Here is a 27842-nt window from a genome sequence, read left to right as displayed (position 1 = left end):
GGTTCCCTTGGGGCCATAACCAGAATGCGAGAGTTTGTTCGCAGGGAACAATGCTGTAATCATGCCAGAGGCTCTTGACAAGCCCAAACCCAGATATTTGTATATGGAAACTGATCAGGATGGCTAGGGTGCCCGGTGACCCTTTTCCATACCGCCCTGCAGAGACCTGGGTCAAAAGAGCCCTCAGCTGGCCATCCAACTCCAAAGGCTGGCCATTCCAATTGACACAGGGAGCAAAGTTTTCGGCGAGAAAATTTAACCCTATATTCATTCTCCTGTTTGGGGGAAAAAGCCAATTTAAAATTAGTGAGAAAACAATCCAATGGGGTATTTCTGGAGCAGGATCCTCCCATCTCTGTCCTGATCGTTTGGAAAGAAATACAAAATTAAACACACAATGGACAGGACACTAACGTACAAATGTCAAGACAAATAGGCGCCACAACAAAAGCAAAACTAAACCTTCCCTTGTTCCTCGTCAGGAACCTTGGGGTCAGGGGAGGCTTACCGGCCTGTCAGCCACCTCACTCCTGACAACAAATGGTTGCAACCGGCCAAAACTTACCTCCGGAGGTTTTCTGAGGTCTGTGCCTGAGTCTCCTGCTGGATCCCGCCACAGAGTCTCGGCTGAACCGGGGTTCCTTACCCAGGCATCTCGCTGGGGCCTCCAAAATGTAAGACCGAGGGCCTTACCAAATGCTCCGAGGAGCTGACTAGTGAAGCACACCCAGGAATCCCAGCGGTGCCTTCAGAATGTAAGACCAAGAGCCTTACCAAATGCTCCAAGGAGCTGACTACAGCAAAGAACACCTGGGAAGGAACACACTGGACAAGTTGGGAAACAGACCTTTATTAGTCTGGCCAGACGGCACTCCCGAAGCAAAATAGCTTAGAGAGGCAACTGGCTCAGAATCCGAAGCTGTTTTTATAGGGAGTTGAGGGGGAAATTAACATATTAAAGAAAAGGGGACAAAGGTTAGTGGTCGACTGTCACATTTTGATGGTTAGCAGACATCTGCAGCTTGTTCTAACAATTGTGGTGCCTGGAATATCAGTTCCGGATAAACAAAGAGTTGAGTAGTTTACTCTGGGACTCTAGGTCTGTTATGGATCCCTATCTAGCGTCCCTAGACTAACAAGCATCTCTATCCTTTAACTCACATTTTAATCACAATGGGGCTGGAGAAAAAGGAACAAAGGTTATGCAGCCCCACACCTATAATATCTCTCTATACTAGTTTTTCAACTTCCTTTGGATCTATAATTATTTCAGAATAAAAGCAGACATACAAGATTTAAAAGACAGGATAATTCAAAAGTTATTTTGAGCAGTGGTCTGTCAACACTTGTATTTCTAATATTTGAGAATTACCCAGATCAAAATATTTTACTCTATGCAACAGACATGCTGCAGAACTCATGTATTTAAAAGCAGTAGGTCTTAGTTAGATCCTACCAGCTTGTCAGACTTCATACCTTCCTGAATGCATTAAGCTTCTGCTTTTTGTTTTTGGATATCTCCAATGAGGGTGCATCACCTATATACAGGAAACCATCCTTCCCACCATTACTAATACCATGATCACTTTGGCAACAGTGTGGAGAAATTACTACAAGGGAGCCAGATCATAGGTGTAAAACTGAGGGCCTTACCAAACGCTCCGAGGAGCTGACTGCAGTGAAGAATACCCGGGAAGGAACACACCGGACAAATTGGAAAGTAAAACAGACCTTAGTCTGGCCAGATGGCACTCCCAAAGCAAAGTAGCTTAGAGAGGTGACTAGCCGAGAGTCCAAGGCTCTTTTATAGGGGGTTGCAGGGGAAGTTAACAGGCGAAATTTACAGAAGAGGAACAAAGGTTAGTGGTCAGCTGACACATACTGATGGTCAGCAGATGTGTGTAGATTGTTCTATAGATAGCGGTGTTCGGAACATCAGTTTCCAACAAAGAGTTGAGTAATTTACTTTGGGACCTTATGGCTGATACAGACCTTATCTAGTGTCCAGGAACTAACAAGCATCTTTATCTATTTACTCACATTCAATCACAGTTGGGGCTAGGGGAGTTTTATGATTACAGAGTTATGCAGTCCCACATTAGGCAGGAGAATCTTTTGGGAAGCTATGTTTCAGACAAAATGTGACCAGGGGGTGGAAAGTCTGTGCAGAAAGAGATATGTAGAAAACAGAGTTGACAGAATTTGGTGATTTTTAGATTTTCTGGACATTATTTTGAGGTGCCTAATAGAATTCATTATAGTTTGTTTAAGACATGTTTTTCTCCTTCATTATTCTGGGACTACCAACCTATCACCAAAACCAGAGTCTTTGGAGTTATTCTAGTTTTTTTGGGGGGGTGGGGTACCGGGGATTGAACTCGGGTCCTTGTGCTTGCGCAGCAGGTGGTGAAACCGCTGAGCTAAATCCCCGGCCTATTCTAGTTTTTTTCTACCTCCAACCACCACGGCCATTGGTGTTTCACCAAGCCATTCTGATTATATATCCTAAATATCTCTTGCACCTGTCTCCTCTCTCTTCCCTTTGTTTTTCACTGTTTCATGCATTAAGCTTTGGATCTTGATCTTTCTGCTTTCCTCTTTGTCATACTGGCACATATAAAGTCACTATGTTTAAACACACAGCACACATTCCATTTGCTGATATTTTATTACAGCTTTTTAATCTATATCTCTAAGATAATACATAATTTCCTACATTTTAAAATGTCTTTACCAGTTTGTTGTTGTTATTATTGTTGTGGTTTGAGGGGGGTGGTGATCCTGAGGATTGAACCCAGAGCCTTTGCACTGAGCCACATCCTCAGCATTTTTTTTTTTTAAGACAGGGTCTCACTAAGTCACTAAGTTGCCCAAGCTGGGCTTGAACTTGTGCTCCTCCTGTCTTCACCAGTTTTTGAATTATTTTTCTTCCAGAAAGGAAAGATTTACCTATTACTGGACCTGAATTGTTCTTTGTAGCAGGATTTTAAATAATGGATTCTATTTTTTTTTCAGTAGATATATGACTTTAGTGCTAAGAGAAAATAACTTATAAATCACAATTTTATACCCAATGGCAGATCTTTCAATATTGAAGGTAAACTCTAATGTGACTATTGGGATGAAATGAACAAATCATGTTCCCATGTAGTATGGGGTTTATAAATTATTCAAACACAAGGCCCAGCAGAAGATTAGGCTCATTTTTCTGCATTTCTTTCTCTAGGATCTTGTCCTCTCACTTTGATCTTCAACGTTTGTTTCTTCATCCCAAGAAAACACCTAAAACTCTAGTCCATTGCATTCTGCTTGGCTTCCAGGTATCAGGCAGTAAGTTGGTGAATGCCTTTAGGAGAAAAAATTGCATAGAAATCCTGCTTGCCCCTTTGAACTTTCTTGATCCCTGAGCCTAGGCTGTACTAGCTCCTTTCTGATGTCTTGAAAATTGGCTGTTTTAGCAAGCTTTTCATAAGTTATATAATTCAGGTTAGTATTTTATTAGAATTGGTCATCACCTTCATAAATAAGATTGGATTATTATTTTCTGTTCTCATATTTTATCATCAGATTTGTTGTTAAGGTTATTCTACCTTCTAAAATGAATTGATAACTGATTTGTTTTTCTGTTCTCTTAGAGCATGCATCGTATTAGGATCTGAATGCATGGTAGACTCAGTAGCTGAGTCATCTGACCATTGGGTTTTCTTTCTGTGGTGATTTTAAAGAATAGACACAATGTCATCAGTGATTATAGTGATATTTGGATCTAGTTATTCTTTTTTTAAAAAATTGTATTTTCTTGGTATCTTTTAGGTATACAATATAATGACATTCATCATTGGAAACTTGTACTTTTACATAATCTCCCTTGGTTCTAATTTTTTTCCCCTTACCCTGCCCTCCTTTCAACCCCTCCATTCCTCCCTATTTACAAAGACTTTGTTTCCATTTTTCCATTTCTCATATTAATTCCATCCCCTTCTTTCCTTCCCCCTACCCCTCCCACTTCCCCTTCCCCTTTGCCCCTCTTCTTCCTATTTCAGACTATCTATTATACCTTTTAGTCCTTATTTATACTTTCAGTTTCTCACTTTAGAGAAACTATTTGGTATTTACACGTGTGTCCTATTTATTTCACTTAAGAGTATCACCTCAGCATGCATCCATTTAGCTATGAATGTCTCTAATTTTTCATTTTTTATGGCTGAATAGTACTCCATTTTATATTTTAAAAACCACATTTTCTTTATTCAGTCACCAGTTGATGGACATTTGGGCTGTTTCCAAGTTTTAGCTATTATAAACTGTGCTCTTATAAACATGGGTGCACATATATCACTGTGGTGATATATTCTTTTAATTCTTTGGGGAACTTACCCAGCAGGGGAATAGCTGGGTCAAATGGGACTTCCAGTCCTAGTTCTTTGAGGTATCTTCATACTGATTTTCACAGTGGTTGCACCAGTTGACACTCCCACCAGCACTGGAGCAGTGTTCCTCTTTCCCCACAGCCCCACCAGCATTTGTTATTGGTTGATTTCATGATAGCAGCCATTCTTTCTGGGGTGAGGTGTAATCTCAGCATTGTTTTCATTTGCATCTCTTTAATGACCTCTGATGTTGAAACTTTTTTCACATGTTTATTTGCTATTTCTACTTCTTTGTCTGAGAAATGTCTGTTCATTTCAGATACCCATTCTTAGATTGGATCTTTAAATTTGGGAGGTCTGATTTTTTTTTTTTTTAGTTTATTAATTTTTTTTTCCATAAAGTTTATTGGTACATTTTAGGTATAAAATACAGTTACATTCATCACTGGGATCTTTTACTTTTACATGACATATCATGGTTCTTATTTTTTCCCCATTACCATGCCCTCCCTTCACCCCCTCCACCCTTCCCTATTTACAAAGTCTTTGTTTCTATTTTTTTCCTTTTCACATATTTTTTCTTTTCCCTTCTTTCCTTTCCCCTACCCCTCCCACTTCCCCTACTCCTTTAGACCTTTTATTCCTATTACAAAATATCAATTATACATTTTTTAAAAATTACAATATCAAGATTTAGAGGACATTACCACAGATTTTACAGAATTTAAAAGGATATAGAAAGCATATTACAAAAATCTTTATTGAAATAAATTTAACAACTTCTATGAAGTACCTTGGAAAACAAATTAATGAAACTGACTCTGGAAGAAATATAAAATTTAAATAGCACCTATTAAAGAAAGTATATGCCTAGCTTGAAAACCTACCTATATGACAACAGCAGGCTCATATGTATTTTAACTGAGAAATTATATCAAACATTTAATGCAGAAAAAAGAAGGAACACTTCTCCTCTCATTTTAGGAAATCAACATTGTGCTAATACTAAAACTGGATAAAGATAATAGAGAAAAGTATGAACATAAATAAAAATTTGTTCAAACAAACTATTAGAAGTCAGATCTGGCAGTATGTAGTAAGTGGTTTTATTATAGGGATGGCAGTGTTGGATCAGTATTGGAAGATACACCCCATAAGTCATCATTTTAACAAAGGAAAGGAAAAAGCCATATGATCCTGTCAGTAATTGGAGGAAAAGTATTGGACTAAATTCTACAACAGTTCATGGTAAAAGCTATCAGGAAACTAAAAGTAGAACAGAACCTTCTCAACAGATAAAAGACATGTACTCCATACTTCCAGCGAGAATGCCTTATATAAATGGAGAAGATACAATGCATTCTCCTTAAGATGGGGAACAAGGGCAGATATGCTTTCTCTTTATCTGTCCATTAAACTTTGAAACCTAGTCCCCACCGAAATAGTCTGGCAATAAAATGACACAACTAGGATAGGATTGGCACGGCAGAAGCAAAATCTTTATATGTAGATGAAATGATCATCTACAGAGAAAATAGTAAGAAATCTCTAGGAGCCCCTAGAACTTGTACTTGAATTTAGCAGGATTAGAAAACACAAGTTATATATATGAAAATTCAGGTCTGTGTATACTTGCTATAAATGAAGAATTGGATATTGAAATTTAAAAGTTATGTAGGAGTACAAAGGACCTAGAAAAGTTAAAAACAAAACAAAAACAAAAACAGTGTTGGAAGACATTTAGTACCTAATTTTAAGACTTCTTCTAAAGCTACAGTAATCAAGGCAGTGTTGGTATAAGGAAAGACATGTAGATCATTGGAATAAAACAGACAATCTAGAAATGGAACCACACATATATGGTCCACTGAGTTTTGAAAGATTATTTAACATTAGCATTTTATAGAATATAAACTCAGTTCAAGAGCTGAGGAAGAGATAGTGTTTTCAGCAAATGGCACTAGAATACCTGGTATCCATATATAAAAAATTAACCTCAACTATTTTTTTCCATACATGAAAATAACACACATATATCACTATGAACCTAAATAAGAAAGCCTCAAAGTATAAAACTTTAAGAAGAAATTATAAGTGAAAATGTTCATGAATTTAGGGTAGGCAAGAATTTCCTAGGATACAAAAAACATGATGTATAAAAGAAAAAAATTGATAAATGAGATTCCATCAAAATTTAGAATTTTAAAAGGCATCATTAAGAAAATGAAAAGTAGTCCTTAACCAGAACATATTTATAATACATATAACCTATGACCAGAATATATAAAGCACTCTTACAGCTCATTAATAGACAACCCAATTAAAAAGTAGACACAAGAAGATGATAAATAGCCAGTACAGAACAAAAAAAGGTGTGCAACACTAGAATCAGAAAAATACTAATCAGTACTATAACAAGATCGTATTATACACTCATTAGGGAGATGAAATTAAATATTTTAAAAGAACAAATGTCAGCTTAGGTGTGAACCAGTTAGAACTTTCTAACACTGCTAATGTGAATGTAAAATGATAAAACCATTTTGGAAAACAATATAGAAATTTCTTGTATTACTGTTAAGAACTAACCATTCTGTTCTTAAGTTTTTACTTAAGAGAAATGAAAACATGTTCAAAATAGATTTGTACAAACAGGTTGACTGTCCCTCATCTGAAATTCTTGGGAGCAGAAGTGTTTCAGATTTTGGTTTGAAATCCACTTGATCTGCAAAGAGGATAGCTACTCCTGCTTTTTTTCTTCAGGTTCCTTTTGCATGGAGTATTGTTTTCCACCCTTTAACTTTCAGACTATGAGTTTCATTTTGAATTAAGTGTGTTTCTTGTACACAGCATATTGTTGGATCTTGCTTCTTGACCCATTCTGCAAGTCTATTTCTTTCGATTGGTGATTTGAGACCATTAACATTGATGGTTATAACTGATACATATTGACTTGTCATTGTCATGACTTTTTCTTTTTTCTGGATTCTCCCCCTTTGCATTTAATTTCTTGTTGAGCCTTATGGATTCATTCTTCTGGGCTTCCTGGGGTTGTGATCCTCGTTGCCTTTTCCTAGGATATTGTCTAAAATGTTTTGGAGTTCTGGTTTGGTATTCATGAGGTGCTCTTTGTCATGAAAGTATCTTATTTCTCTATCAATTTTGAATTTTGCAGGGTACATTAATCTGGGTTGGAGGCTGTTTTCCTTTAGGGCTTGGAATACATCACTTCAAGCTCTTCTTGCCTTGAGGGTTTGCACTGAGAAGTCTGCTGTGTTTCTGATGGGCTTTCCTTTGTATGTGATTTGTTTCTTTTCTCTAACTGCTTGTAGAACTTTGTTCTTCTATTGGGTTTCTGGAATCTTAACAATTATATGCCTATGTGTAGATTTTTTTTTGATCAAGGCTATTTGGAGTCCTATATGCCTCACTTATCTGTATGTCAAGTTCTTTTCTCCTGCTTGGGAAGTTTTCTGCCATTACTTCTGTGAACAGTTTTTTTGTGTTATCTGCACTCTGTCCTGTTTCTTCATTGACTCCGATCAGTCTTTTGTTATTCTTCTTTGCATCATCTAGCAGCTGCTGGATTGATTTTTTTGTGGTCCCTTACAATTTTAAAGCAATTTTTCTTTTCCTGGTCACTAATTGCAATCTCATCTTTTATATATGAAATTCTATCCTCACATTGGCTCATTCTGCTGCATAGACTTTCAATGGAGTTTTTAATCTCCTGGAAATCTGTTTGCATCTGTTTTATGGATTCCATTTGTTTCCTATGTTGGGATTCCATCATGTTCCTCAGCTCCTCTCTAGATTTATTAATCATGTCTTGCACTATGGGCACAATCTCTGCTGTTATCTGAGAAATTATTTCTGATTTCTTTTTTTCCAGATCCTCTTTTGTTGCCAGTTCAGTGGGTCCAGGTGATTGAGTATCAGAGTGTTCCATCTTATTTCCCTTTGGGGTTGCTGTGGGTGATCCGGAAGTCTGGTTTTGCGGGTTATTTATGTGTCTTCTCATTTTGATGGGAGGAGGGGTGTGTGCTGCTGGTGCACAGCTCACCTCCTCTGTGCTGGGACCATTTGGTATGTCAGCCCAGAAGCCTCCTCCTCTGTGCTGGGTGGGATCTAGTTATTCTTGATTAGATCTTCTTTTCTATGAAACTAATTTATTTTTTTTGAATTTTCAAATGCATTGTTTGTAATTTTAATAATTTTTTCCCTTTTTTTTTTTTGGTACTGGGGATTGAACTTGGGTCCTTTTGCTTGCACAGCAGGCGGCAAATCCACGGAGCTAATCCCTAGCTCTTAATAATATTTTTAATGTCACAGGATCTGTGGTCATGTGCCTTGTCATCTTTTATATGATTATTTATGTACCCTCTCTTTTCCCCTCCCAACTGATATAGGGCATATGATATATGGACCTCCAAATAATATAAGGAGAATCTTATAACTCCCAACCTGCTGGATGTTCAACATGCTGAATTTGTGTTCTCTAAAATCAAAGAGTGAACTCTAGGAAGACCAGAGTTTAAAAGTAGGAAGAATTTATTGAAAAAAAATAGCTTCTGTCTGAGAGAGAAAGAAGGGTTTCCAAGTGGGTAGTCAGGAACGTTGCTTCTCAGGGGATTTTTATGAATCAAAGCCATGAGGTGAGGTGGGTGGGACAAAATTGTAGTCAACTAATAAGATTATAAGTATAGTCACTTAGGTAATATTGATCCACTGGAGAATCACAGGGCAGGTATGAGGTGGCACAAAAATATGGTCAGCCAATAAGATGACAAGTATAGTCAGTTCAGTAATATTGATTAAATGAGGATCAAATGGGAAGCAAGTCACATAGCAAGCATCATGGACTGAACAAGGATTTTCTGGGAAGTGTTGGGTGAGGGACCTTTCCTGGAAGAGATGGGTTAAGACCTTGGTCCCTCACCCAAGTGATTGATACCTATTTAGAATATCAATCATTGTTGTTCATCTATAAGGGAAGTGTGTGAGCAAAACTGGTTCTCTTTTCTTGAAGCCTGGCCTTCAGTGGAAGTGCCTCTGGCCACAATTGTCTTCTATGCTGATGCCCTCCAGGGCATGGCCCTGCCTAACTGCCTATAATATATCTAATTAACTTAGCTGCCTACAATGTAACTTTTGCTTTATGATTAAATCTTGCTAAAGGTTGGCCAAAGTTTTTAGTGTTTTCAAGGTACAGTTGGCTTTATTGACTCTATTTTCTGTTTTATATTTTATTAAATTGTGCTATTTTTATCATTTCCCTACATCTACTTTCTTAAGGTTTTTTCTTTTTTTCTCTGTAACTTCATGAATATTTATATCTTTAAAAATGATTAGTCTTCTTTATATGCATCTTTCTGAATCTATGTAAACTTTAGCTGCACCCCATAAGTTTTGATAATATAGTATTTTCATTACTATTCAGTTCAAAATATTTTCTTTCATTTAATTTCTTCTTTGAATTATGAACTATTTAGAGGTATGTTTCTTAATTTCAGAACATAGGAAATTTCTAGTTATTGGTATCTATTTCAAGTACATTTTAGTAAGAAAACAAATGTCATATTATTTTAATCCTCAGAAGTTGTTTGAGGACATTTTATAAATCCTCTTCTTATGCTTGACAAATATATATGTTCTTAAAGTGGTGTGCATGTTTGCATATATTATCTCATTTAAAATTTTTAAATTGTCATAAGTGCAAGGTCCTTAGTTCAATCCCTGGTACAAAAAATAAAATAAAATGAAATAAAAATTTAAAATAATAAAAATAATAAAAATAAAAATTTAAAATTGTACAGTTAATTATCTGTAATATTTTGACTTTCTACTTACTTATAACTGAGAGAGATGTTTAAAAATCTTTTCTCACATATTTTCCCTCAGGTTTTTTGTAACTTTTTGGTTAATATATTTTGAAGCCATGCTATTAGTACACATAAATACAGTAAGTCCCCAACTTACAAATGCATTTCATTCCAGGAGAATGTTTGTAAGTTGGATTCATTTGTAAGTCCGACAAAGTAAGTCTTATACTCCTTTGACATAAATATACAATGTAAAACATAAAAAACCAAACACACACACACATAAATATAGTACTATACTGTACACAATATGGCATTATATAGTAAGTACACAACTATGACAATGTCTGGCAGACACACGAGCTACTTCTGTGATTTTTTTACATCTACAAAAGTTCCTTATATGAGATATATTCATACCTGCTGAAGTTTTCAACTCAAATGTTCATAAGTTGGGTATTTATTGTATAAATTGTTAATTTTCTGGTGAATTAAGCATCTTATTATGAAATGCTAGCAATGTTTATGTTTCAGGTATATAAATATTTTTTAAATATCCAAACTAACAATATTCTCTTTTAACTCAAACATTTATTTCATTTTTAAGTAATCCTATTACCATTATGATTTGAATTAAATCTAACATTTTATTTTGTGCTTTCTCTTTGTACATTTTCTTTTCTTATATGTCTTCTTCTGAACTGACTTAAAAATTATTCCATGAACCAGGGATTTAGCTCAGTGGTGCCATCCCTACCTGGCAAGTGCAAGGTCCTGAGTTCAATTCCTGGTACCAAAAAAATATTATTTCACTTTTCCTTCATTAGTTTGGAAATTATACATCTGTTTTTATTATTTTAATGGTTGTTTTACATTTTAACATGCATCTTTAACCCAGGAAAGTTTGATAGAGCTAAGTTTGATACCTACCAGACAATAGAAGCCTCTTAGTATAATTCCTCTATTTTCCTTCTGGAGTGATATTCAATTGTATGTTTTAAAAATAAAACTAACATGAATTTAAAAGGTATAAATATTATAAACTATATTCAGTTAATGTTCAGTAAGAATACCCACTCATTTATCACTTTCTTTGCTATTAATTCTTTCTTGCTTCTGAAAACTTCCTTCTACCCATATCATAGTCTTTAGATCCTGTTTTATTGCAAGTCAGCTGTTGGCAAGCTGTCATAGTTTTTACTCTTCTGTAATTTTTCTTTCATTATTGAAGCATATTTTTGTTGGCGTAGTATTCTAGATAGCAGTTTGTCTTCCTGACAGAGAGTGGAAATTGTCCTTTGGATGGGTAGATGCTGGTACTTCAACCCCAGTTTAGCTTAAAGATGCATACAAAAACAACTGCTGCCTGCTTCAACCTGGAGAGGGAAAGGGTTGGAGAGATTCCCCAATTTCTGGCTAGGCTGATTACTGAAGTTTCCTGTGAAGATAGAGAGGTGGCTGTTTTGCCTAATGCACAGACACTAACACCAGAGGGTAATAGAAAATGAAGAATGAGACAAAGATATTCTAAACAGGGGAACAAGATAAATCTTCAGGAACTCACCCTAATGAAATGGAATTATATAATTTACCTGTCAGGAAATTCAAAATGTATGTCATAAAGATGATCACTGAAGTGAACGATGCATGAACAATGTAAGCATTTCAGCAAAGAGGGTTCAACAGCATACATTTAAGCAAAGGAAAGGATCAGCAATCTTGAAGACACATCATTGGAAAGAATTCAGTCAGAGAAGCTAAAAGAAAAAAAAGGACAAACAGAGTGAAGAAATCTTAAGGTACAAGAATATCATAAAGTAGAACAATATATTCATTATGGAAGTCAGAGGAGTAGAAAATAGAGACATGATCAAAAAGCTTATTCAGAGTAACAAGCTAGAAGTTTTCCACATCTGGGAAAGAAAATATATATCCAAATCCAAAAAGTACAAAGAACATCAAATAAAATGAACCCAACAAGACACACACAAAGAAACACTATAATCAAAGTGTCAAAAGTCATAGAGAAGGGAACTTTAAAACAAGTATAAAGCTAGTTATCATATACAAGGGAACCTCTGTAACACTATCAGCAGATTTTTCACTGAAATCTTGCAGACAAGAAAGGAGTAGAATGAGATAGTCAAAGTATTAAGACCAAACAAACAAAACCTCTTAACCAAGAATACTATATCCATCGAAAACTGTCCTTCAGAAATAATGAAGACGTAAAGGCTTTCCCAGGCAAACAACCAGTACCACAACAAAATAACCCAGAGTTATCATCACTACATCTGGCTTATAAGATATGCTAAATATAACTCTTAAAGTTGAAATTTAAGAATGCTAAAAAACAAAAGATGTATTCAAAACATTCCACCCACAGAACAGAATATGTATTCTCCTCAAGTGCATTCAGAACTTTCCCTGCATGTCAGTGTTCTTACCACAATAAAATAAAATTTTTAAAAATGAAAGAAAATCTTCAAATTAAAACAAAACTCTGTTCTTTTAAGGCTTTTTCCATTCAGCTACATCACCTTCTGTCTACATTACTGTCATCTTCTGACTACCTGGTGGAGAATCAGTGTTCCTTTATTAAAAGTTTTAGATTATAGTTATCTTTCTTTTTGTTCAAAGTACAAGCAGTTATTCAGAATGACATTAACACTACAATGGATAATTAATCAAACAGCAGCAAACTGAACTTTTGAACTCTAATCTCCCATAATCTTTATAGTTCAGCCACACACTTTCACAGCCAGTCATTGGACACTATTATTGTTGTATTTTAATTTGCAAGGTACCATAAAAAATACCACAGTTTAAGTAGCTTAAACTACAGACATGTATTTTATCAAAAATTTAGAAGGTAGTCCAAGGTTAAGGTGGTGGCAGGTGTGAGTTCTTATAAGGCCTCTCTGCTTGGCTTAGAGACAGCTGTTTTTCTCTGTGTCTTCACATGGTAATCCTATGTTTGTTTTGCTTGTATCCTCATCTCCTCTTCACAAGCATAGTATTTACAATAAATTAAGGGCTCATTCTTACAACTTTTTAAAAACTTAATTATTTCTTTAAAGGTCTTATCTCCAAATTTAGTCTCATTCTAAGGCACTAGACTCTAGGACTTCAATAAATGAATGTGTGTGGGATACAGGCCCCAAGGCCTGTATAAGAGTTAACTATTTAAATAATCCATTCTCTGATGACAATCTTTCTTCCTTGTTATTTGGCTACTCTTGCTCCAGTACGTCTCTGTCTCTGATGACACAGAGACCTCTGTTTTATTTCCAGTTTGCTTCCTGATACCCATTAGTTCACTCTTTATTTACTTTCATATGTAGTTTAAATTTTATAACTCTTCATTTCCATAAGCTTAGGAATTGAATGTTCATGTTCCTGTCAAATTTATTTGTTGAAGCCTAAATCCCCAAAATGACAGTCTTTGGAGGTGGCACCTTTGGGAAATTATTAGGCCATGAGGGTGGAGAATGAATAGGATTGGCAGTCTTATAAAGGGAAGGAGAGAACAATGTTTTTGTATGTGAGAATACAAAAGACTGACATCTGCAACCCATGAAGCATGCCCTGACCAGACACTGGTGCCTTACCTGGACTCCCCAACCTTCAAAATGTGAGAAAAATAAATATCTGTTGTTTAAACTACCCAGCATATGGCATTCTCTTATAGCACCCTGAACTGTCTAAGACAAATAAGGATCAATAGCATTCTTCCAGTCCCCTGATCTTCCCTATTTCTGTATCTTTTCTGCATACCTATTTGGAGATGTATCCCCAAATATCCCCAACTAATTTGCATTTGCCTGCAGGGATCAACTAAGGGCTGCTGGACAGGGTCATATGTCAAGGAATATTTGCTCCTCTGTAACATACTGATTCATTTTCAGATTGCTTCCACACAATCCATGGATGGCTCAGCAATCCTATGACATTGCTTTTACCTCATTCACATGTGCTGACCATTTAAAAACTTCTCTCCTCGCAGCTTCAGTAACTCCTACTCTCTCTTGGCATTACTTCACAGAAAAGCCAGAGGCCCTCAGAAAGAAGGTTCTTCACCTTCCCACTACCAGACAGAAATTTCATTTTCCTCTGCACCTACCTCCTCTTCTTTCTTCTTTTACAACAGAGGACTTTTCCCTTTCCTGCTGGTTGGCAGTTCTATTTCTAGTCATTTGAGTTCTACTCCCTCCCTCTTTTTTTTCAGTATTTCTCTTTAGTTCTCTTTTCTGCCATATAAACTTAACCTCACCTCTTTGCTGGATAATTCTCATCAGTATTTAAGTATATTCTAGCCTTTCCCATTTACAAAAACTAAATTCCTTCATCTTATGTTCTCTTCCAACTACTTCATTCTCTTCTCAGCCAACTCTAAAAGTATTGACTATTCCCATAGACTAACTCCACTTCCTTACTTATCCCTTCCTCTTTTACTTGCTCTTCCCTGGCTTAATTAATAATTTTATCAATAATGATGTCATTAGGAATAACTAGATTTATTAGCAATACCTACAATGAAGAATTAAGTATCTTTTTAGAATGGCTATAATACATATCATTTATGATAATTTTTGAATTATGTTTGTATAAATTTGTCTAAATATAATTTTATGTTTAATCTTTCCTTTTTAGCCTGAAAGTACTTTACTGATTATCTGTGAAAATGGCTATATTCTTCAAGCTCCATATCCACCCATTAATGAAGAAGAGGACAATCATGATGTACTCTCCTATGAAATCAGTGACATGCCCATAAGATATTTCCATTTCTCAAGTGTCAAATCTAAGATTGTGGTATGAGTTAATCTTGAAAAATTATCTTCTAATATTTTTCCTTCCATTAGAATATAAAATATCCTGTATATCCGGAGGGAAGGCAGAGTTGTGAGAGTTTTCAGTTTTTCCCCGAGATGAAGAATGGACTGATAAAATAGAGAGAAGGGATCTGTGGAGGGATGTGGCAGGAGTCTGTGACCAGAGGATGGTGGCTCCTCAAAAGCCAGCTAACATGTTTCAGTTTAGACAAGTGTTTTTGAGAAGGGGATTGATGTGATGAAAGCATGTCAATTAGGAAGATAATTCTAAGGTGTAAATGGAGAGGTCAAAGATAGAAGACTGGAATATTAGTGTTAGGGTCTTTCACAATGGACAGTTGACAGACAATAAGGGTCTAAATCATTGTATTACTAAAGTCAGAAACAACTTCTCTCATGGACAATTTCAGGCCACATAGTTCCTGGGTTGACAGTGACAAGTTCTGAGAGAAAAACAGTTTAAAGTCTCAATTAGGGAAGAATGACAGTTTCTAAAAAACCAGCGAGTGGAACAGATGACAGTCATTCCACTGATTTGAATGTTAGTGATAAAATAATAATCATTTTTAAATGTTATTTTTATGTCAGAGCTATGAGATTTTCTAGAACCCTATCTTCTTTCTATCATCTTTGTTGTCATTTTCAGTGACATAAATAAATGTTACAGTAGTTTTATATCTACCTAATGTCTCTCTTAAAAGAGATTAATAGAAATTGAAAAGAGAGAAAAACAAAAGGAGTTGAAGGCAAAGGAGAGGGAAGCAAGGAGGAGGAAACTAGTAGAAGAGATGGGAGAAGATGGAGAACAAGAATTCCAGGAGGAGGCGGAGGAGGAGGAGGAGGAAGAGGAGCCATTACCTGAGATTTTCTTTCCACCAACCCCTTCTCCCATCCTCTGTGGCTTCTACTCTGAGCCAGAGAAGTTCTGGGTTTCATTGGTGAGTAAATATAAAATTTTTTATCTCAGCTGTATTTCAATCTAGTTTATAGTTATTGTTTACGACCACATGCTTACTTTCTTATTTATATGTTAAGACTTTATTAACTGCTGTTGAAGTTGTCAATTTTGATAAACGAATGTAAGTTACAATTGTTTTTGTATCATTTTAACATTTCTTTTATATATCTACTTGTTATATCTGTTATAATTTATGAAAAACATACATGTTCCAGCCAAATCAAAAAAGGAAAAGGATTAAGGGTAGAAGGGCAAAGAGCTAAGGGATTTTACAACTGACCGTGTGTGTGTGTGCGCGCGTGTGTGTGTTTCTTTGACATGGGCCTCACTAAGTTACCCAGACTGGTCTCTCACTCAAGACCATCCTGCCTCAGCCTTCCAAGTAGCTGGGTTTGCAGACATTAATGCTTTTCTTTAATAGCTCTTTAAGATTTTGTTCTTGTGTTGGACTTCTGTGATTTCGACTATGATATGTCATTTGAGAAGTTCTTTTCTGATTGTGGCTATTTGAGGTTCTATATGTCTTACTTATCTTTATGTTAATTTCTCCATTTTGGAAAGATTTCTGTTGTTATTTCTGTAAACAGGGTTTTTAATGCCATTTGTGCTGTTTTCTGATTTTTCACTAATTTCAGTTATCTTAGTCTTCCTTGCATCATCTAGAAACTGTTAGATCCACTTTCCATGTTCTCTTGTTTTTAAGGTATTTCTGAATATATGGTCACCTGCATCAGACCTCTCTTCCAGTTCTGACCCTCCATTCTCACACTGGTCACTTCTTCTGCCCATATTATCAACAGAATTTTTTATTTCTTAGTTTTTGTTTCATACCTTTTTATGCACTCCAATTCTTTGCTATCTGTTCATTCATGTTTTGTAACATTTTGTTTAGTTCAGCTACCTTTTTATTAGTGTCTTCTGTAAGCTCAGTGATCATTTCATTGTGTCCATTATGTGTTAAGTTACAGTGGTACCTCAGTTGATGAACACTTGTTTGTGAACAATTTAGTTTGCAAACTAAAGTACTTGGCAAAATTTTGTTTTTATTTTTGAGCTCTGGATCGGGTGACCAACATGACCATGGCCATCTTTCCTGCATGAACACGAATGTGGCCATCTTTTCTAGAATTGTGGAATGAATTAGGTCCGTGAACCAAGGTACTACTGTAAATCATCTTTGAGCTCACTGTGCACCTTATTATCTTTTATTCATCTCCTATTATTTCATCTAATTCAGCTGTTTGGCTTTTGATTTCCTTCATATTGATGCTTCATGAATCAGCTGAGGGAGATTTGGAAGTTTCTGGATATATTTTGTTGCCTTGTCTTCTCATGTTTTTTTGCTTGTTTCTTTTGTGCTGTGGTTTGTAAGTCAATTATAGTGGAAAGACTTTGTTGATAGTATGGAGATCTTTTTAGTATCTTTTCTTTAGTGGTATATTCTAGGCATGGCTAACTATAGGCTTTTGCCTATAAGATCCAATTTCCTCTGTTAATTTGGGAGGGATGGCTATAGTGTAACTGGTCTACCACTCAGTTCTCCAGAAATGAACCATTGTAGTTTTGATGACACAAAGTCAAACAAGATGTTGGCATTCAGTGGGAACTAATTAACAGCAATAACTGTGGTACCCTGGCAATAGCAACAAATTCAGCAACAATAATACAGTAAAGGCAGACTGGATATTGACATACCATAAGAACTAATAGAAGCTGCCTCTATACCATCATTAACCATGAAAATAGATTTACAATTTAGACTCAAAGACAAACCAAATATTGATATATACAGTAGATAAGTGGGTTGGGAATGAGAGAATGAAAGAAGTAAACTTTTAAAAATAAAAGATATGGAGGAGAAGAAAGCGGGATAAAAAATTCTACTAAAGTATAAAAGAAAATTAATAGGATTAGATAAAAGCAACCAGAAAAGAACAATAAGAAAAAAATACAATAAAAGAAGGAAAAAAGAGAAAAGAAAAAGAAAATCCCAACCTCCCACAAAACCAATTAACAAAGCAAAAAGAAAAGAAATAAGTTCAAAAATTTCTTCTGTGTTTTTGACATAGTGGTCTGCAATACTGTAATCCAGCAGATATGGGGGAGGGATACTGAGGCACTGCTAAGACCTATTCTGTTTCTACACTCATGTCTTTTGTATTGGAATGCTGGATCCTGCCCTGCTCTTCTAATGGCCATTGTCAGTCAGTGATTTCCACTGTAGGGCTGTTTTTACTCTAGCAGCACCAGTTTCCATGTCCCCCTGTGTGCACCAGGTTGCAGGTTGCTCTGCCTAGCTTTACAGCCTGTGGGTTTTTGAGGTGCCCTCCCTGCCCCAGAGGCCCCTTGGTCTATATACCCGCAGCTGTGTCATCCATCCAATCTGAGCCATATCCCTTCTCACATTGGTAGATGGGGAAAGCAAACAGACTACTGAGTTCTGTGGTGCTAGTACTGCTGGCCCAGTCTGTTGTTTCTCTCTGTGGCTGCTGACCCAGAGACAGGGGACTGCGGTCTGCTTTCCAGTCTCTCATTCTCTTCTCTGCATTGTGCTGTTTCTCCAGCTTCTCTGTAGTTTCTAGTTTTCCTATTAGCTCCCTCCAGATTTTTGGAAATCTGCTACTTTTTTCTCTCTTTAAAAGAAAAGTAAAGTTGTTTTCCAGGTGTCTTGATTTTCTGTTTTGTGGCAAACATTCAACTCCTCCCTGAGATTTCTTTGGTTCCTAGTAGGTCAGCCCAATGTGGTGCCTGTGCTTTGCCTTGCAGTCTCCCAATCTTTTACTACTTTTTAAAGACTACTGTATGTTTTTTTGATGGTTACCTTTCAGATTTTATATTGGAAGTTACAGTTTTTAATTTCAACATATTTATTCAGTTTGGGAAAATCCTCATACGTAATCTACTGCAGTGTTACTTGGCTCATCTTTCTTCTTCTGGGGTTCTAACTTTATTTATATTAAATCCTTCTCACTATGTCTCTCTCATATATATTTTACCTTTCAAAAATCTTTGTCTCTCCATGATTAAGCCTATTATCTCTGATCTCTGTTTCAGCTTCTTAATTCTCTCTCTCAATTTTGTTTTTCCAGGTTTTAAAAATTGTTTTAAACATATAACAAAAAATTTACCATCTTAACCATTTTTATGTATACAGTTCAGTGCTAATAAGCACTTTCACAATGTTGTGCAGCCATCGCTGTCCTGTAACACTGAAACCCTGTAGCTACCTTCCAGCCCTGACAGCCATCACATTACTTTCTTTATGACTTTGAATGCTGTCTCACATGTGGAATCATGAAGTATTTGTTGTCTTTGTAACCAGCTTATTTCACTTAGCATAATTTCCTCCAGTTTCATCCATGTCACAGCATATGTCAGAATTTCCTTCCTTTTCAAAGCTAAATAGTACTCCATCACATTTTGTTTATCCACTCAGCCACTGATGGACACTTGGATCATTTTTATTTTTTAGTTATTATGAATAATGGACAATAGCATGGGCATTCTAATATCTCTATGGGATTCTGATTTCTGTTTTTTAGGGAATATACTCAGAAGTAGAATTGTTGAACCATATGGTAATTCTATTTTTAATTTATTTTTTGAGGAATTGCCTTAGCATTTTCCACAGAAGCTATAACATTGTATATCACCACTAACCATGCCCAAGGGTTCAGTTTCTCCGTATCCTTATCACACCTGTTATTTTTGTTATTTTTTTTTGTTGTTGTAATTTTTGTTTTTAACTGTAGTCATCCCAAGTGGAGTGAGTATTTTTTGGGGGGTTTTTTTTGGTACTGGGGATCGAACCCAAGTCCTTGTGATTGCAAGACAGGTGGCGGACCCACTGAGCTAAATCCCTGGCCCCTCCCACTGTATTTTTGATGTGCATGTCCTCAATGATCAGTAAATCTGAGCATGTTTTCATATGTTTATTGGCCATTTGTGTATTTTCTTTGAATGAATATCTATTCATTTCTTTTCTCCAGTTTTGGATTGGTTGTTTGGGATTTTGTTTTATCTCTCTTTAGCTATGTCTACTTGCTGTTAAACCAATTGTTTGAATTTTAATTTCTGTAATTTTTCTGTTCTAGAATTTCTGGGTTTTTCACTATTTACTTTTTTATAGGTTCCAATTAACATCTAAAATTTTCTATGTTGCCTTCAGATGCCTTAAGTATATTAATCATAGTTATTTTTCTTGTCTTTCCTAATATGTCTTGTTATTTTTTACTGAGCACTACATTGTGCATATAAAAAACTGTAGAGCTACCTTGATTCTCAGTATGTTTCAGAGGTGATGATTCTGTTATTGTCTCTTTCTTATTTACTCACTTGTCATAAAGATGCTCTGATTTTTAACTTATTTTCTCTAATAAGGAATCTCTGGTCCATATACATAAAGCAAGTTAGAATTAGAGCAATGTAGTTTTTCCAGATGATCAATTGTCTTTTCACCAAAATGATAGATTATTCCTAAATAACCCTTCCTGGAAAATTAACAGTGTTTAAAGTTACCCCAGGCTGAAAACTAGCTTTGAAAACAAGGACCTGAAAAACCGATTATTAAATACTACTTATTCATAATAATGAAGAAATAAAATGGAATTCAGTAGGTAGTCAGAGGTAAAATCTCTCATTTTGATTTGTAAGGGGAAACAAAGCATCATAAAGTCTTTATTATAATTATATAGTTGTATATAAATGGACAATAGAGATGTTTTTAGAAATAGTAAAAGCTATTATAGAATTATATGTAAGTAAATGTGCAAAACATACATGTTGTGTTTTAAATTTTGAAATAAGCAAAAGCTTCTCATGCAGTCATATGTGTTATATTCTAGTACCACTTTCAGAGTTATTTATCTTTTCCAGGGTAGCTATGATTCTGGTTTTCTATATCACTGTGAATTTCCCCCATACGATAAAAGCAGTGATTTCAAAGTACAGAAAGATGAGCCTTTTGATTTCCGTTTTCTTCGAGATACAGAAGATAATCCCATCCAAACTATCACGTTCAGGTGAACAGAATTTTTTTTATTTTTTATTTTTTTGGTGCCGGGGATCAAACTCGGGTCCTTGTGCTTGTGCAGCAGGTGGCGAAACCACTGAGCTAAATCACCAGCCCAGGTGAACAGAATTTTAAAAAGCTTTAAACAACGGTCTCCTTTTAGTTTCTGTATTTTTGTGTGTCATGAATATTGTCAATTTTAAAAGATATATCCAAATCAAGAGTACCCAAATTGTGTTTAAATAAGTCAAGTGAGTAAATAAATATAATCAAAGCTAGTAATGATTTTTATTTAAATCTGCTTATCAGATATTCTGTTGGAATTTGTGTTTAATTACACAGTTAAATTACATGGTCTTAAGTTATTTCTGTTACTTAGGAGGAGGCTACTGCATGGTCAGATAATGAGGGGCCAGGATTACAAAGATTCTAGAGAAATTACAAGTGGAATCATTAGCCCTTCAATAATTGAGCAAATATGCCAGTCATTCTGAGAATCAAAAAGACTAGTTCTAACTTTCAAATTGACTTTTTCTTTTTGTGTTAATTTACTAGGGTGGGTATACCAATACCACATACTGGGTGGCTCAAGGAACAGATATTTACTGGCTCATAGCCTGGAGACTAGGGTTCCAAGGTCAAAGTGTGGGCAGGTGCACAGGTTTGGTTTCTCTTGAGGTGTCTCTCATTGGCTTGCTGCTGTCTGCCTTCTTACTGTGTCTTCACTTGGTGTTTCCTATGGGCACAATATTCCTAGCCTGTCTGTCTATCTCTCTGTCTCTTTGTCATTGTCTCTTTCTCTTTGTGTCTCCCTTTCTCTCTCTGTCCTAATCTCCACTTCTTATAAATAGACCCCGGTCAGGACCCCATCCTAATGTTCTCATTTTAACTTACACATCTCTTTAAAGGCTTTTTTTCACAGTATGGCTACATTCTGAGGGACCTAGGGTTAGGGACTGAACATATGAATTATTTTTTTTAGACAGAGTCTCACTGTATAGCCCAGGCTGACCTTAAACTCAAAGTGATCCACCTTCCTCAGCTTCCCCGGTGCTGGGCTCACAAGCATGCACCACTATGCCTAGCTTTGAACATATGACTTTTTGGTGGTACACAATTTAGTTAACACCTTTGTTATTTCAGATTTAGTCGTTTTTCAATTGAGTTAAAATTAAAGTGTTTTCAGACCAATGGAAAGAACAATTTGCTTTCTTTTGTCTTGCAGCTTTGACCAAACTATGATGTTTTGTGGGATGAGAAATGGAGCAATTCGAGTGTATGTGCTAAATCAGAATGATCCTTCACTGACCAGTTTGGAGCACTACTGGCACTTCAGTGTGCACGATAGTAATTATGGCTGTGTTAAAAGCATCTCGACCAGCTTTGACAACCGCTTCTTGGTGACTGCAGGGGCAGATAGTAATATCTTTGTTTTCAATGTTTTTTCTGAATTTATGTTAAAGAAAAGCACCAAAGCCAAAGTGCCATCTCCCAGGGTATGTAACTAATTAGCCAATTAACTAATTAATAACAACAATGATAACAAACTTCAAAGTAGTGACAGAAAGTTGTTCATATTCTTTAAAACTTGACAGCTATTTAAGCACATTAACCTTGAAATTTACTCTTCCTACCATTATTAAATTTTGACTTTCGGGTCCTTCTATATAAAATAATAATGGTGCCAATTTCCTTTTATTATTAAAGTATGTAGCTCCCCAAAATTAAAAAAGAATGCTTCAATTTTTCTGTATCAGTCACTTTCTTAGTCAAAGTTTCTTTTTCAAAATACACAATATTTCTCAGATATATATATGTATATATTTCATTTATTCACTCATGAGGCATGTATGTATAGGATGTATACTATGAAGTGCACTTTTGAAAGTGGTTGAAAAATATTAGTGGCTTTATCCTGGAGTCTGATAACACGGGTCTTGATCAAAGAGTCACTACAAACTGTTCTATTCTTAGGCAAAATACATTATTGGCTTCTTATTGAAGATTGAGGGTTCAGATCCTCTAATTACATCCTTTTGACCTGCCTCAGAACTGGAATTTTCTATTATTAAAGTGGTTTAGGGGTCGGGGATTTAGCTCAGTGACGCCACCGCCTGCCTTGCAAGAGCAAGGTTCTGAGTTCGATCCCTGGTACCAAAAAAAAAAAAAAAAAAGTGGGGGGTTCATATGAATAAAGTCACTATTTAATAACCACTAGACTTGCTCCTACAGATTAAGGAGGTACAGTATATTTAGAAAACCCCACGTTTAAAATTCCTAAGAACACGTTGACTTCCCATTTAATAGACAGCCTACTTCAAAAGAACACACAAAGAATGTAGGGAAGATAGGAGCAGATAAACTTTCATTTCTTTTAATGGCAGTAAATCTTGGAATATGGGGCAATGTTTTTTTTTTGGTACTGGGGATTATGGGCAATGTTTAAAGAGGATCTAGTTCCAAGAGAACAACTGCAGAAGCGAAAGTATATAGAGAAGAAAAATCTTTATTTTTCTACCTAGTGCTAGTCTTCTCTATAGACACTTACACCGAATAGAAAAAAAATCATTCCACAATTAGAATAATAATAATGTCCTTTTATTTGTGGACAGCATCAGAATTTCTTAAAACATTGATGCAAACTCTGCTTTTAAGAGGGCAAAATGAGAAAGAATTAGAACAACAACAAAACCCATAAAACCCAGCTAAGCCATACAGACGTCCGAGGCCTCTACTTTACTTTAGAATCCATGAGCCCTCAAAAGTCCAGATGTCTGAGCTCCACTCAAGAACAATTAAGTTAGGATCTCTGAAAGTGAGGCCCAGGTCTCAGAATCTTATAAAATGCCCTCCAGTTGATTCTAATGTGCAGCCAATATTGAGATCCTTTGACATATATTTTAGAATCGTGGAAGAACCCTTGTCTGTCGCCACTGTATTGTGAACAGCTGTGGCCAAGAGACAGCTGAATTTCCCTAGCAAATCACACTCTGATATTGGAGAATAAAAGGACTTAGCTGTTGCACCCCCCAAAACTAAATAAAATGCAATAAATTTATGCTTTGAGTGATTAATAGTAAGTAATTAGCCATCACTGACTCTTATTTTGGTCATGTGTATGACTTCACTTTTACTAAAATCACAAACCGTGACTTCCATAAAAATGTATAGACTTGCCTCTCATATGTATAAACACTATATGTTTACATTTCATATGTATGAAGACTTTCATCCAACAACTTTATTAAAAGTGTCTTTATTTCTTTAGAAAGAGTGACAGCAAGGCAGAGCCATCTGTTATGAAAGAAAGTAGAGAATAAAAAAGTTCAGTTTTATTTAAAAACTGACTTGTTAGCAAACTGACTATTTTATTCTTTGGGTATAATTCCTCTTCCTTCACACCATAGACTAAGACATTTTACAGCACAGCACCTGAATACACGAAGTACTTTAAGTGGTTTACTTCTTAGTCCCTCTTAATTTAAACCAATTTCCTCTCTAAAAGGAAATTTGTATTTTTTATTTCATTTTTTTTTCTCTGAAGGAAGAAGTTTATATTATTTTGTGCACTTTCCACTTTATGTCTTTTTTTGACTAGGTCATATAAAATTCTTACTTAAAATTACAATGTGTACATGTATTCAAGTCTTCCTAGGATGCACACAAGGTATTTTGGGAGACTGTGCATGTAATAAATGGATGTACTGAAAAAGAGCATTTTGAAATAGATGATCTAGAAATTATTTTTGTGTGTTTTTTCTGTCAATGGCACATGTGCTAATAGATCATATGAATTAGTAGTTGGCATTCTGGTGGAAGAATTATGGTGATACTAACATTTTGCAAATATATGATTAGGTTTCAAGATTTTTTTTAACCTCTCTAAATAAAACAAAACCAAATTTAAGTCAACTGCAATTTTTCCTCTAGTTTGTTGTATGTGAAACTACTTTTCAAACCTATAATTGTTAGAAATTGGCAGGAAAAGCCAGTCGAGTTACTTCTTTCTAGATATCTGAAAGGAAATATGATGTGATTTTAAAGGGCTTTTTATTTCTTCTTCTTACAGTTTGGAATAGAAACAGAGCCAATTCCAGAGGATATTGAAGACCCCAAAGCCTACAGGTAGGGGAATTTTTGACACATACTGTTTAGTCTGAAGTTTTGCAAAACAAACCAACATTTTGTAGAAGCTGACCAAGCTAAATGAGCATCCAAACTATTAAATGTTACTTTTTTATACTGTTTTTGTGGCCTAACCTATTATTCTTTTAAAATTTCCATTTTCAGTATTGAGAATGCCAGGAGAAAAAGAGAACATGACAAATTAATGAAAGAAGTAGAAGAAATAAAAGCTGGGAAGAGAGAAAAAATCAAAGCTTTGAGGAATGAATTTCAAAAGCTATTAGAAATGAATAAAGAATTACCAAAGCATATGCAACTTAAACGGACAGTAAGTCTAAATAAATTTGACTTTCATTTTAATGTATGATATTTCTGGATTGAGACTACTATTTTGCCAACAAGAAGGAATGCTAAAGATCATCATTAAGCTGTCCTTTATCTGGCCAGCTTGTGTAGAACTAGACACACAATTTGGTGGAAGCAGATAAGCCTTTTTACATGTTGCCAAGCTTACTCCTGGATTTAACTATCACACACTTTGATATTGTTGTTTTTGGTAACAAAGTAAAATATAAATGAGGGTTTTAGTCTGTTATCAAACCTTATTGGGCCTAGCCAAAAATGTCTGTTGTGTAGACATCAGTAGACATACGTAATTTTTCTGAGGTTCCATTTCTATAGTATATCAGATTTATTGAGAAGATAGTATCTGATTGATTCATAAAGTTTCTAAGAGATGATTAGACTAGTTGTAGCTGTGAGGACAGCTATAAAATTGTTTAAGCTAATTTTGTATTCCTTTTTCCTTTTGTGACTACTGAAAACCCCTCACATTCTTGCTGGTGATTTTTTTTTTTTCCATTTTGTGTTTCTTCCTAAACAGAAATACTATTAGAAATCAAATCAAATAAAAAGGTAGAATGTGTCATCCTAAATACATCCACGTGTTACCCAATCCTGTAATTACAGAAGTACTTTCCAATTTCATATAAAAAATGCTATGTGAAATCATATTGGCTAACTTCTTATATAAGTTTTAAAAAGCCAACTCAAATGGTTAAAAGACCTTTGCTTAAAAAAAGATTGAAGCCAGGCATGGTAATACATGCCTACAATGTCAGCACTCTGGGAGGCTGAGGCAGGAGGATTGCAAGTTTTAGCCCAACCTGAGCAAGTTAGTGATTTAGTGAGATCCTGTCTCAAAATAAAAAGTTAAAAGTTGTGGGGATGTAACTCAATGGAAAGGTCAATCCCCAGCAGCACATACACACACACAAAAAGTTGATACTTTGAACTCCAGAGTACAGGTGACATAATTTAGGATAAAGAACAACTGGAGCAAGTGCTGTGGCTAAGCATTCTGCATCCATTATTATTGAAAACACAAACATACTGTAGTTGAGTGTGACTACAGGCTCTGATATCTTCCTAGGAGTGCAGGTAAGAAACATGAGGTCTGTACATATTCTTATGGGGGTTAGTGGACTCCTCAGTGAAGGACATTCAACAAAAACTTGGTGATGTCAAGAAGACACGAAAGACTGCTGTCATCTTTCCTACAGGGGGTCACCCAGAAAGGGTTTAGCCAGTGCCACCTGGTTATGTACTAGTAGTTTCTATGGGATGGTGAGAGTATTTTTAAAAGCCTTATATACTCACCAAATAATGTTAGCATTTATTATTTTTATTGTGGGGAAAAATCCTTAAGTATATACCTTTATTTATATTATTGTTAATAATTTCTCCATATATTATAAACTTTTTTCCCTCTTCTTGTGGAAGCAAGATCAAAAGTATATTATTTCTCTTCTGGAATGGAGATTTTATGGTATGTGGGAGACTGTTATGGTATAGCATGAAATTGAGGACAAAATTAAAAATCTGTAGCTGTATGAAAGAGGGTTGATACATATATTGATAAAGAACACCTTTTGATAAAAAGATCTACTTATCTGCAGGATTTTAATCTCGATTCTGAAATTCATGCTGAGATTGACAGAAAAACAGTTCACAAAATTCAAGAAATGGAAAAGGAGTTAGCTTGGGAAAAAGAGAAACATGAACTTGGCTTAAAGAAGCTACAGAGAAGGTAGGATCCATAATTCCTGCATATTAAGATATTTGAGAGTATATATCTAAGTAAATAGTTTTTAGTAGTGTCAACAAAGTGGTCAGATAAAGGTATTCTGACGTAACCACTGACTTGAAGTTTCAAGAAATCCTCTTGAATGCCACTGATATCTTCCTGAGCTTTCTCTTCATTTTTTTTTTTTAGTTATACAATTAGGTTTTAAAAATTGTATAATAGATATTTATTTTCTGTTTTGACAACTATTTTATACCAAATTAATACATGAGTATATATACCTTTTAAAAATAAAAAAATCAAATGGACTCAAAAGACTTACAATAAAAGACAGCAACCTCCTGTCTAATCCTTTTTATGCACTAATTTTAACTTCCCATTGGAAATTTTTTGTCTTTTATTCCTATATAGTTTACATATGTAAAGTGCATAAATCTTCATAGAATGGCTTGATAATTTTAAAGGTGTATAAACGCTTATATCTACCACTCAGATTAAGATATAGAACATTTATAACCATTTCAGAAAGTTCTCTTGTGGCCTCCTTTCAGTAGATATCTACTCTTCATAGTTGAATCCTTATTTTCATACATTAGTTTTCTTTGTGAAATTTATATAAATAGCATATTGTGAAC

At 35.3% G+C, this 27842-nt stretch overlaps 1 protein-coding gene across 9 annotated transcripts in view; it reads left to right on the top strand.

The window, feature by feature from the left end:
• Cfap44 (cilia and flagella associated protein 44) overlaps positions 1-27842 on the top strand; it is a 110247-nt gene that overhangs the window by 47498 nt on the left and 34907 nt on the right. For all 9 annotated transcript variants that reach the window (XM_087215532.1, XM_087215553.1, XM_087215549.1 and 6 more), the window contains 7 exons: positions 14846-15007; positions 15729-15965; positions 20861-21006; positions 22222-22492; positions 25066-25121; positions 25287-25449; positions 27080-27210. In XM_087215532.1, coding sequence (XP_087071658.1) covers positions 14846-15007; positions 15729-15965; positions 20861-21006; positions 22222-22492; positions 25066-25121; positions 25287-25449; positions 27080-27210 — 1166 coding nt within the window. The remainder of the gene's footprint in view (positions 1-14845; positions 15008-15728; positions 15966-20860; positions 21007-22221; positions 22493-25065; positions 25122-25286; positions 25450-27079; positions 27211-27842) is intronic.

Source organism: Heterocephalus glaber, unplaced genomic scaffold, assembly GCF_053883595.1.
Source record: "Heterocephalus glaber isolate CG9 unplaced genomic scaffold, H.glaber_assembly_v1.0 deba00000122, whole genome shotgun sequence".
Taxonomy (NCBI): Eukaryota; Metazoa; Chordata; class Mammalia; order Rodentia; family Bathyergidae; genus Heterocephalus; species Heterocephalus glaber.
This window is presented reverse-complemented; position numbering and strand designations above follow the sequence as displayed.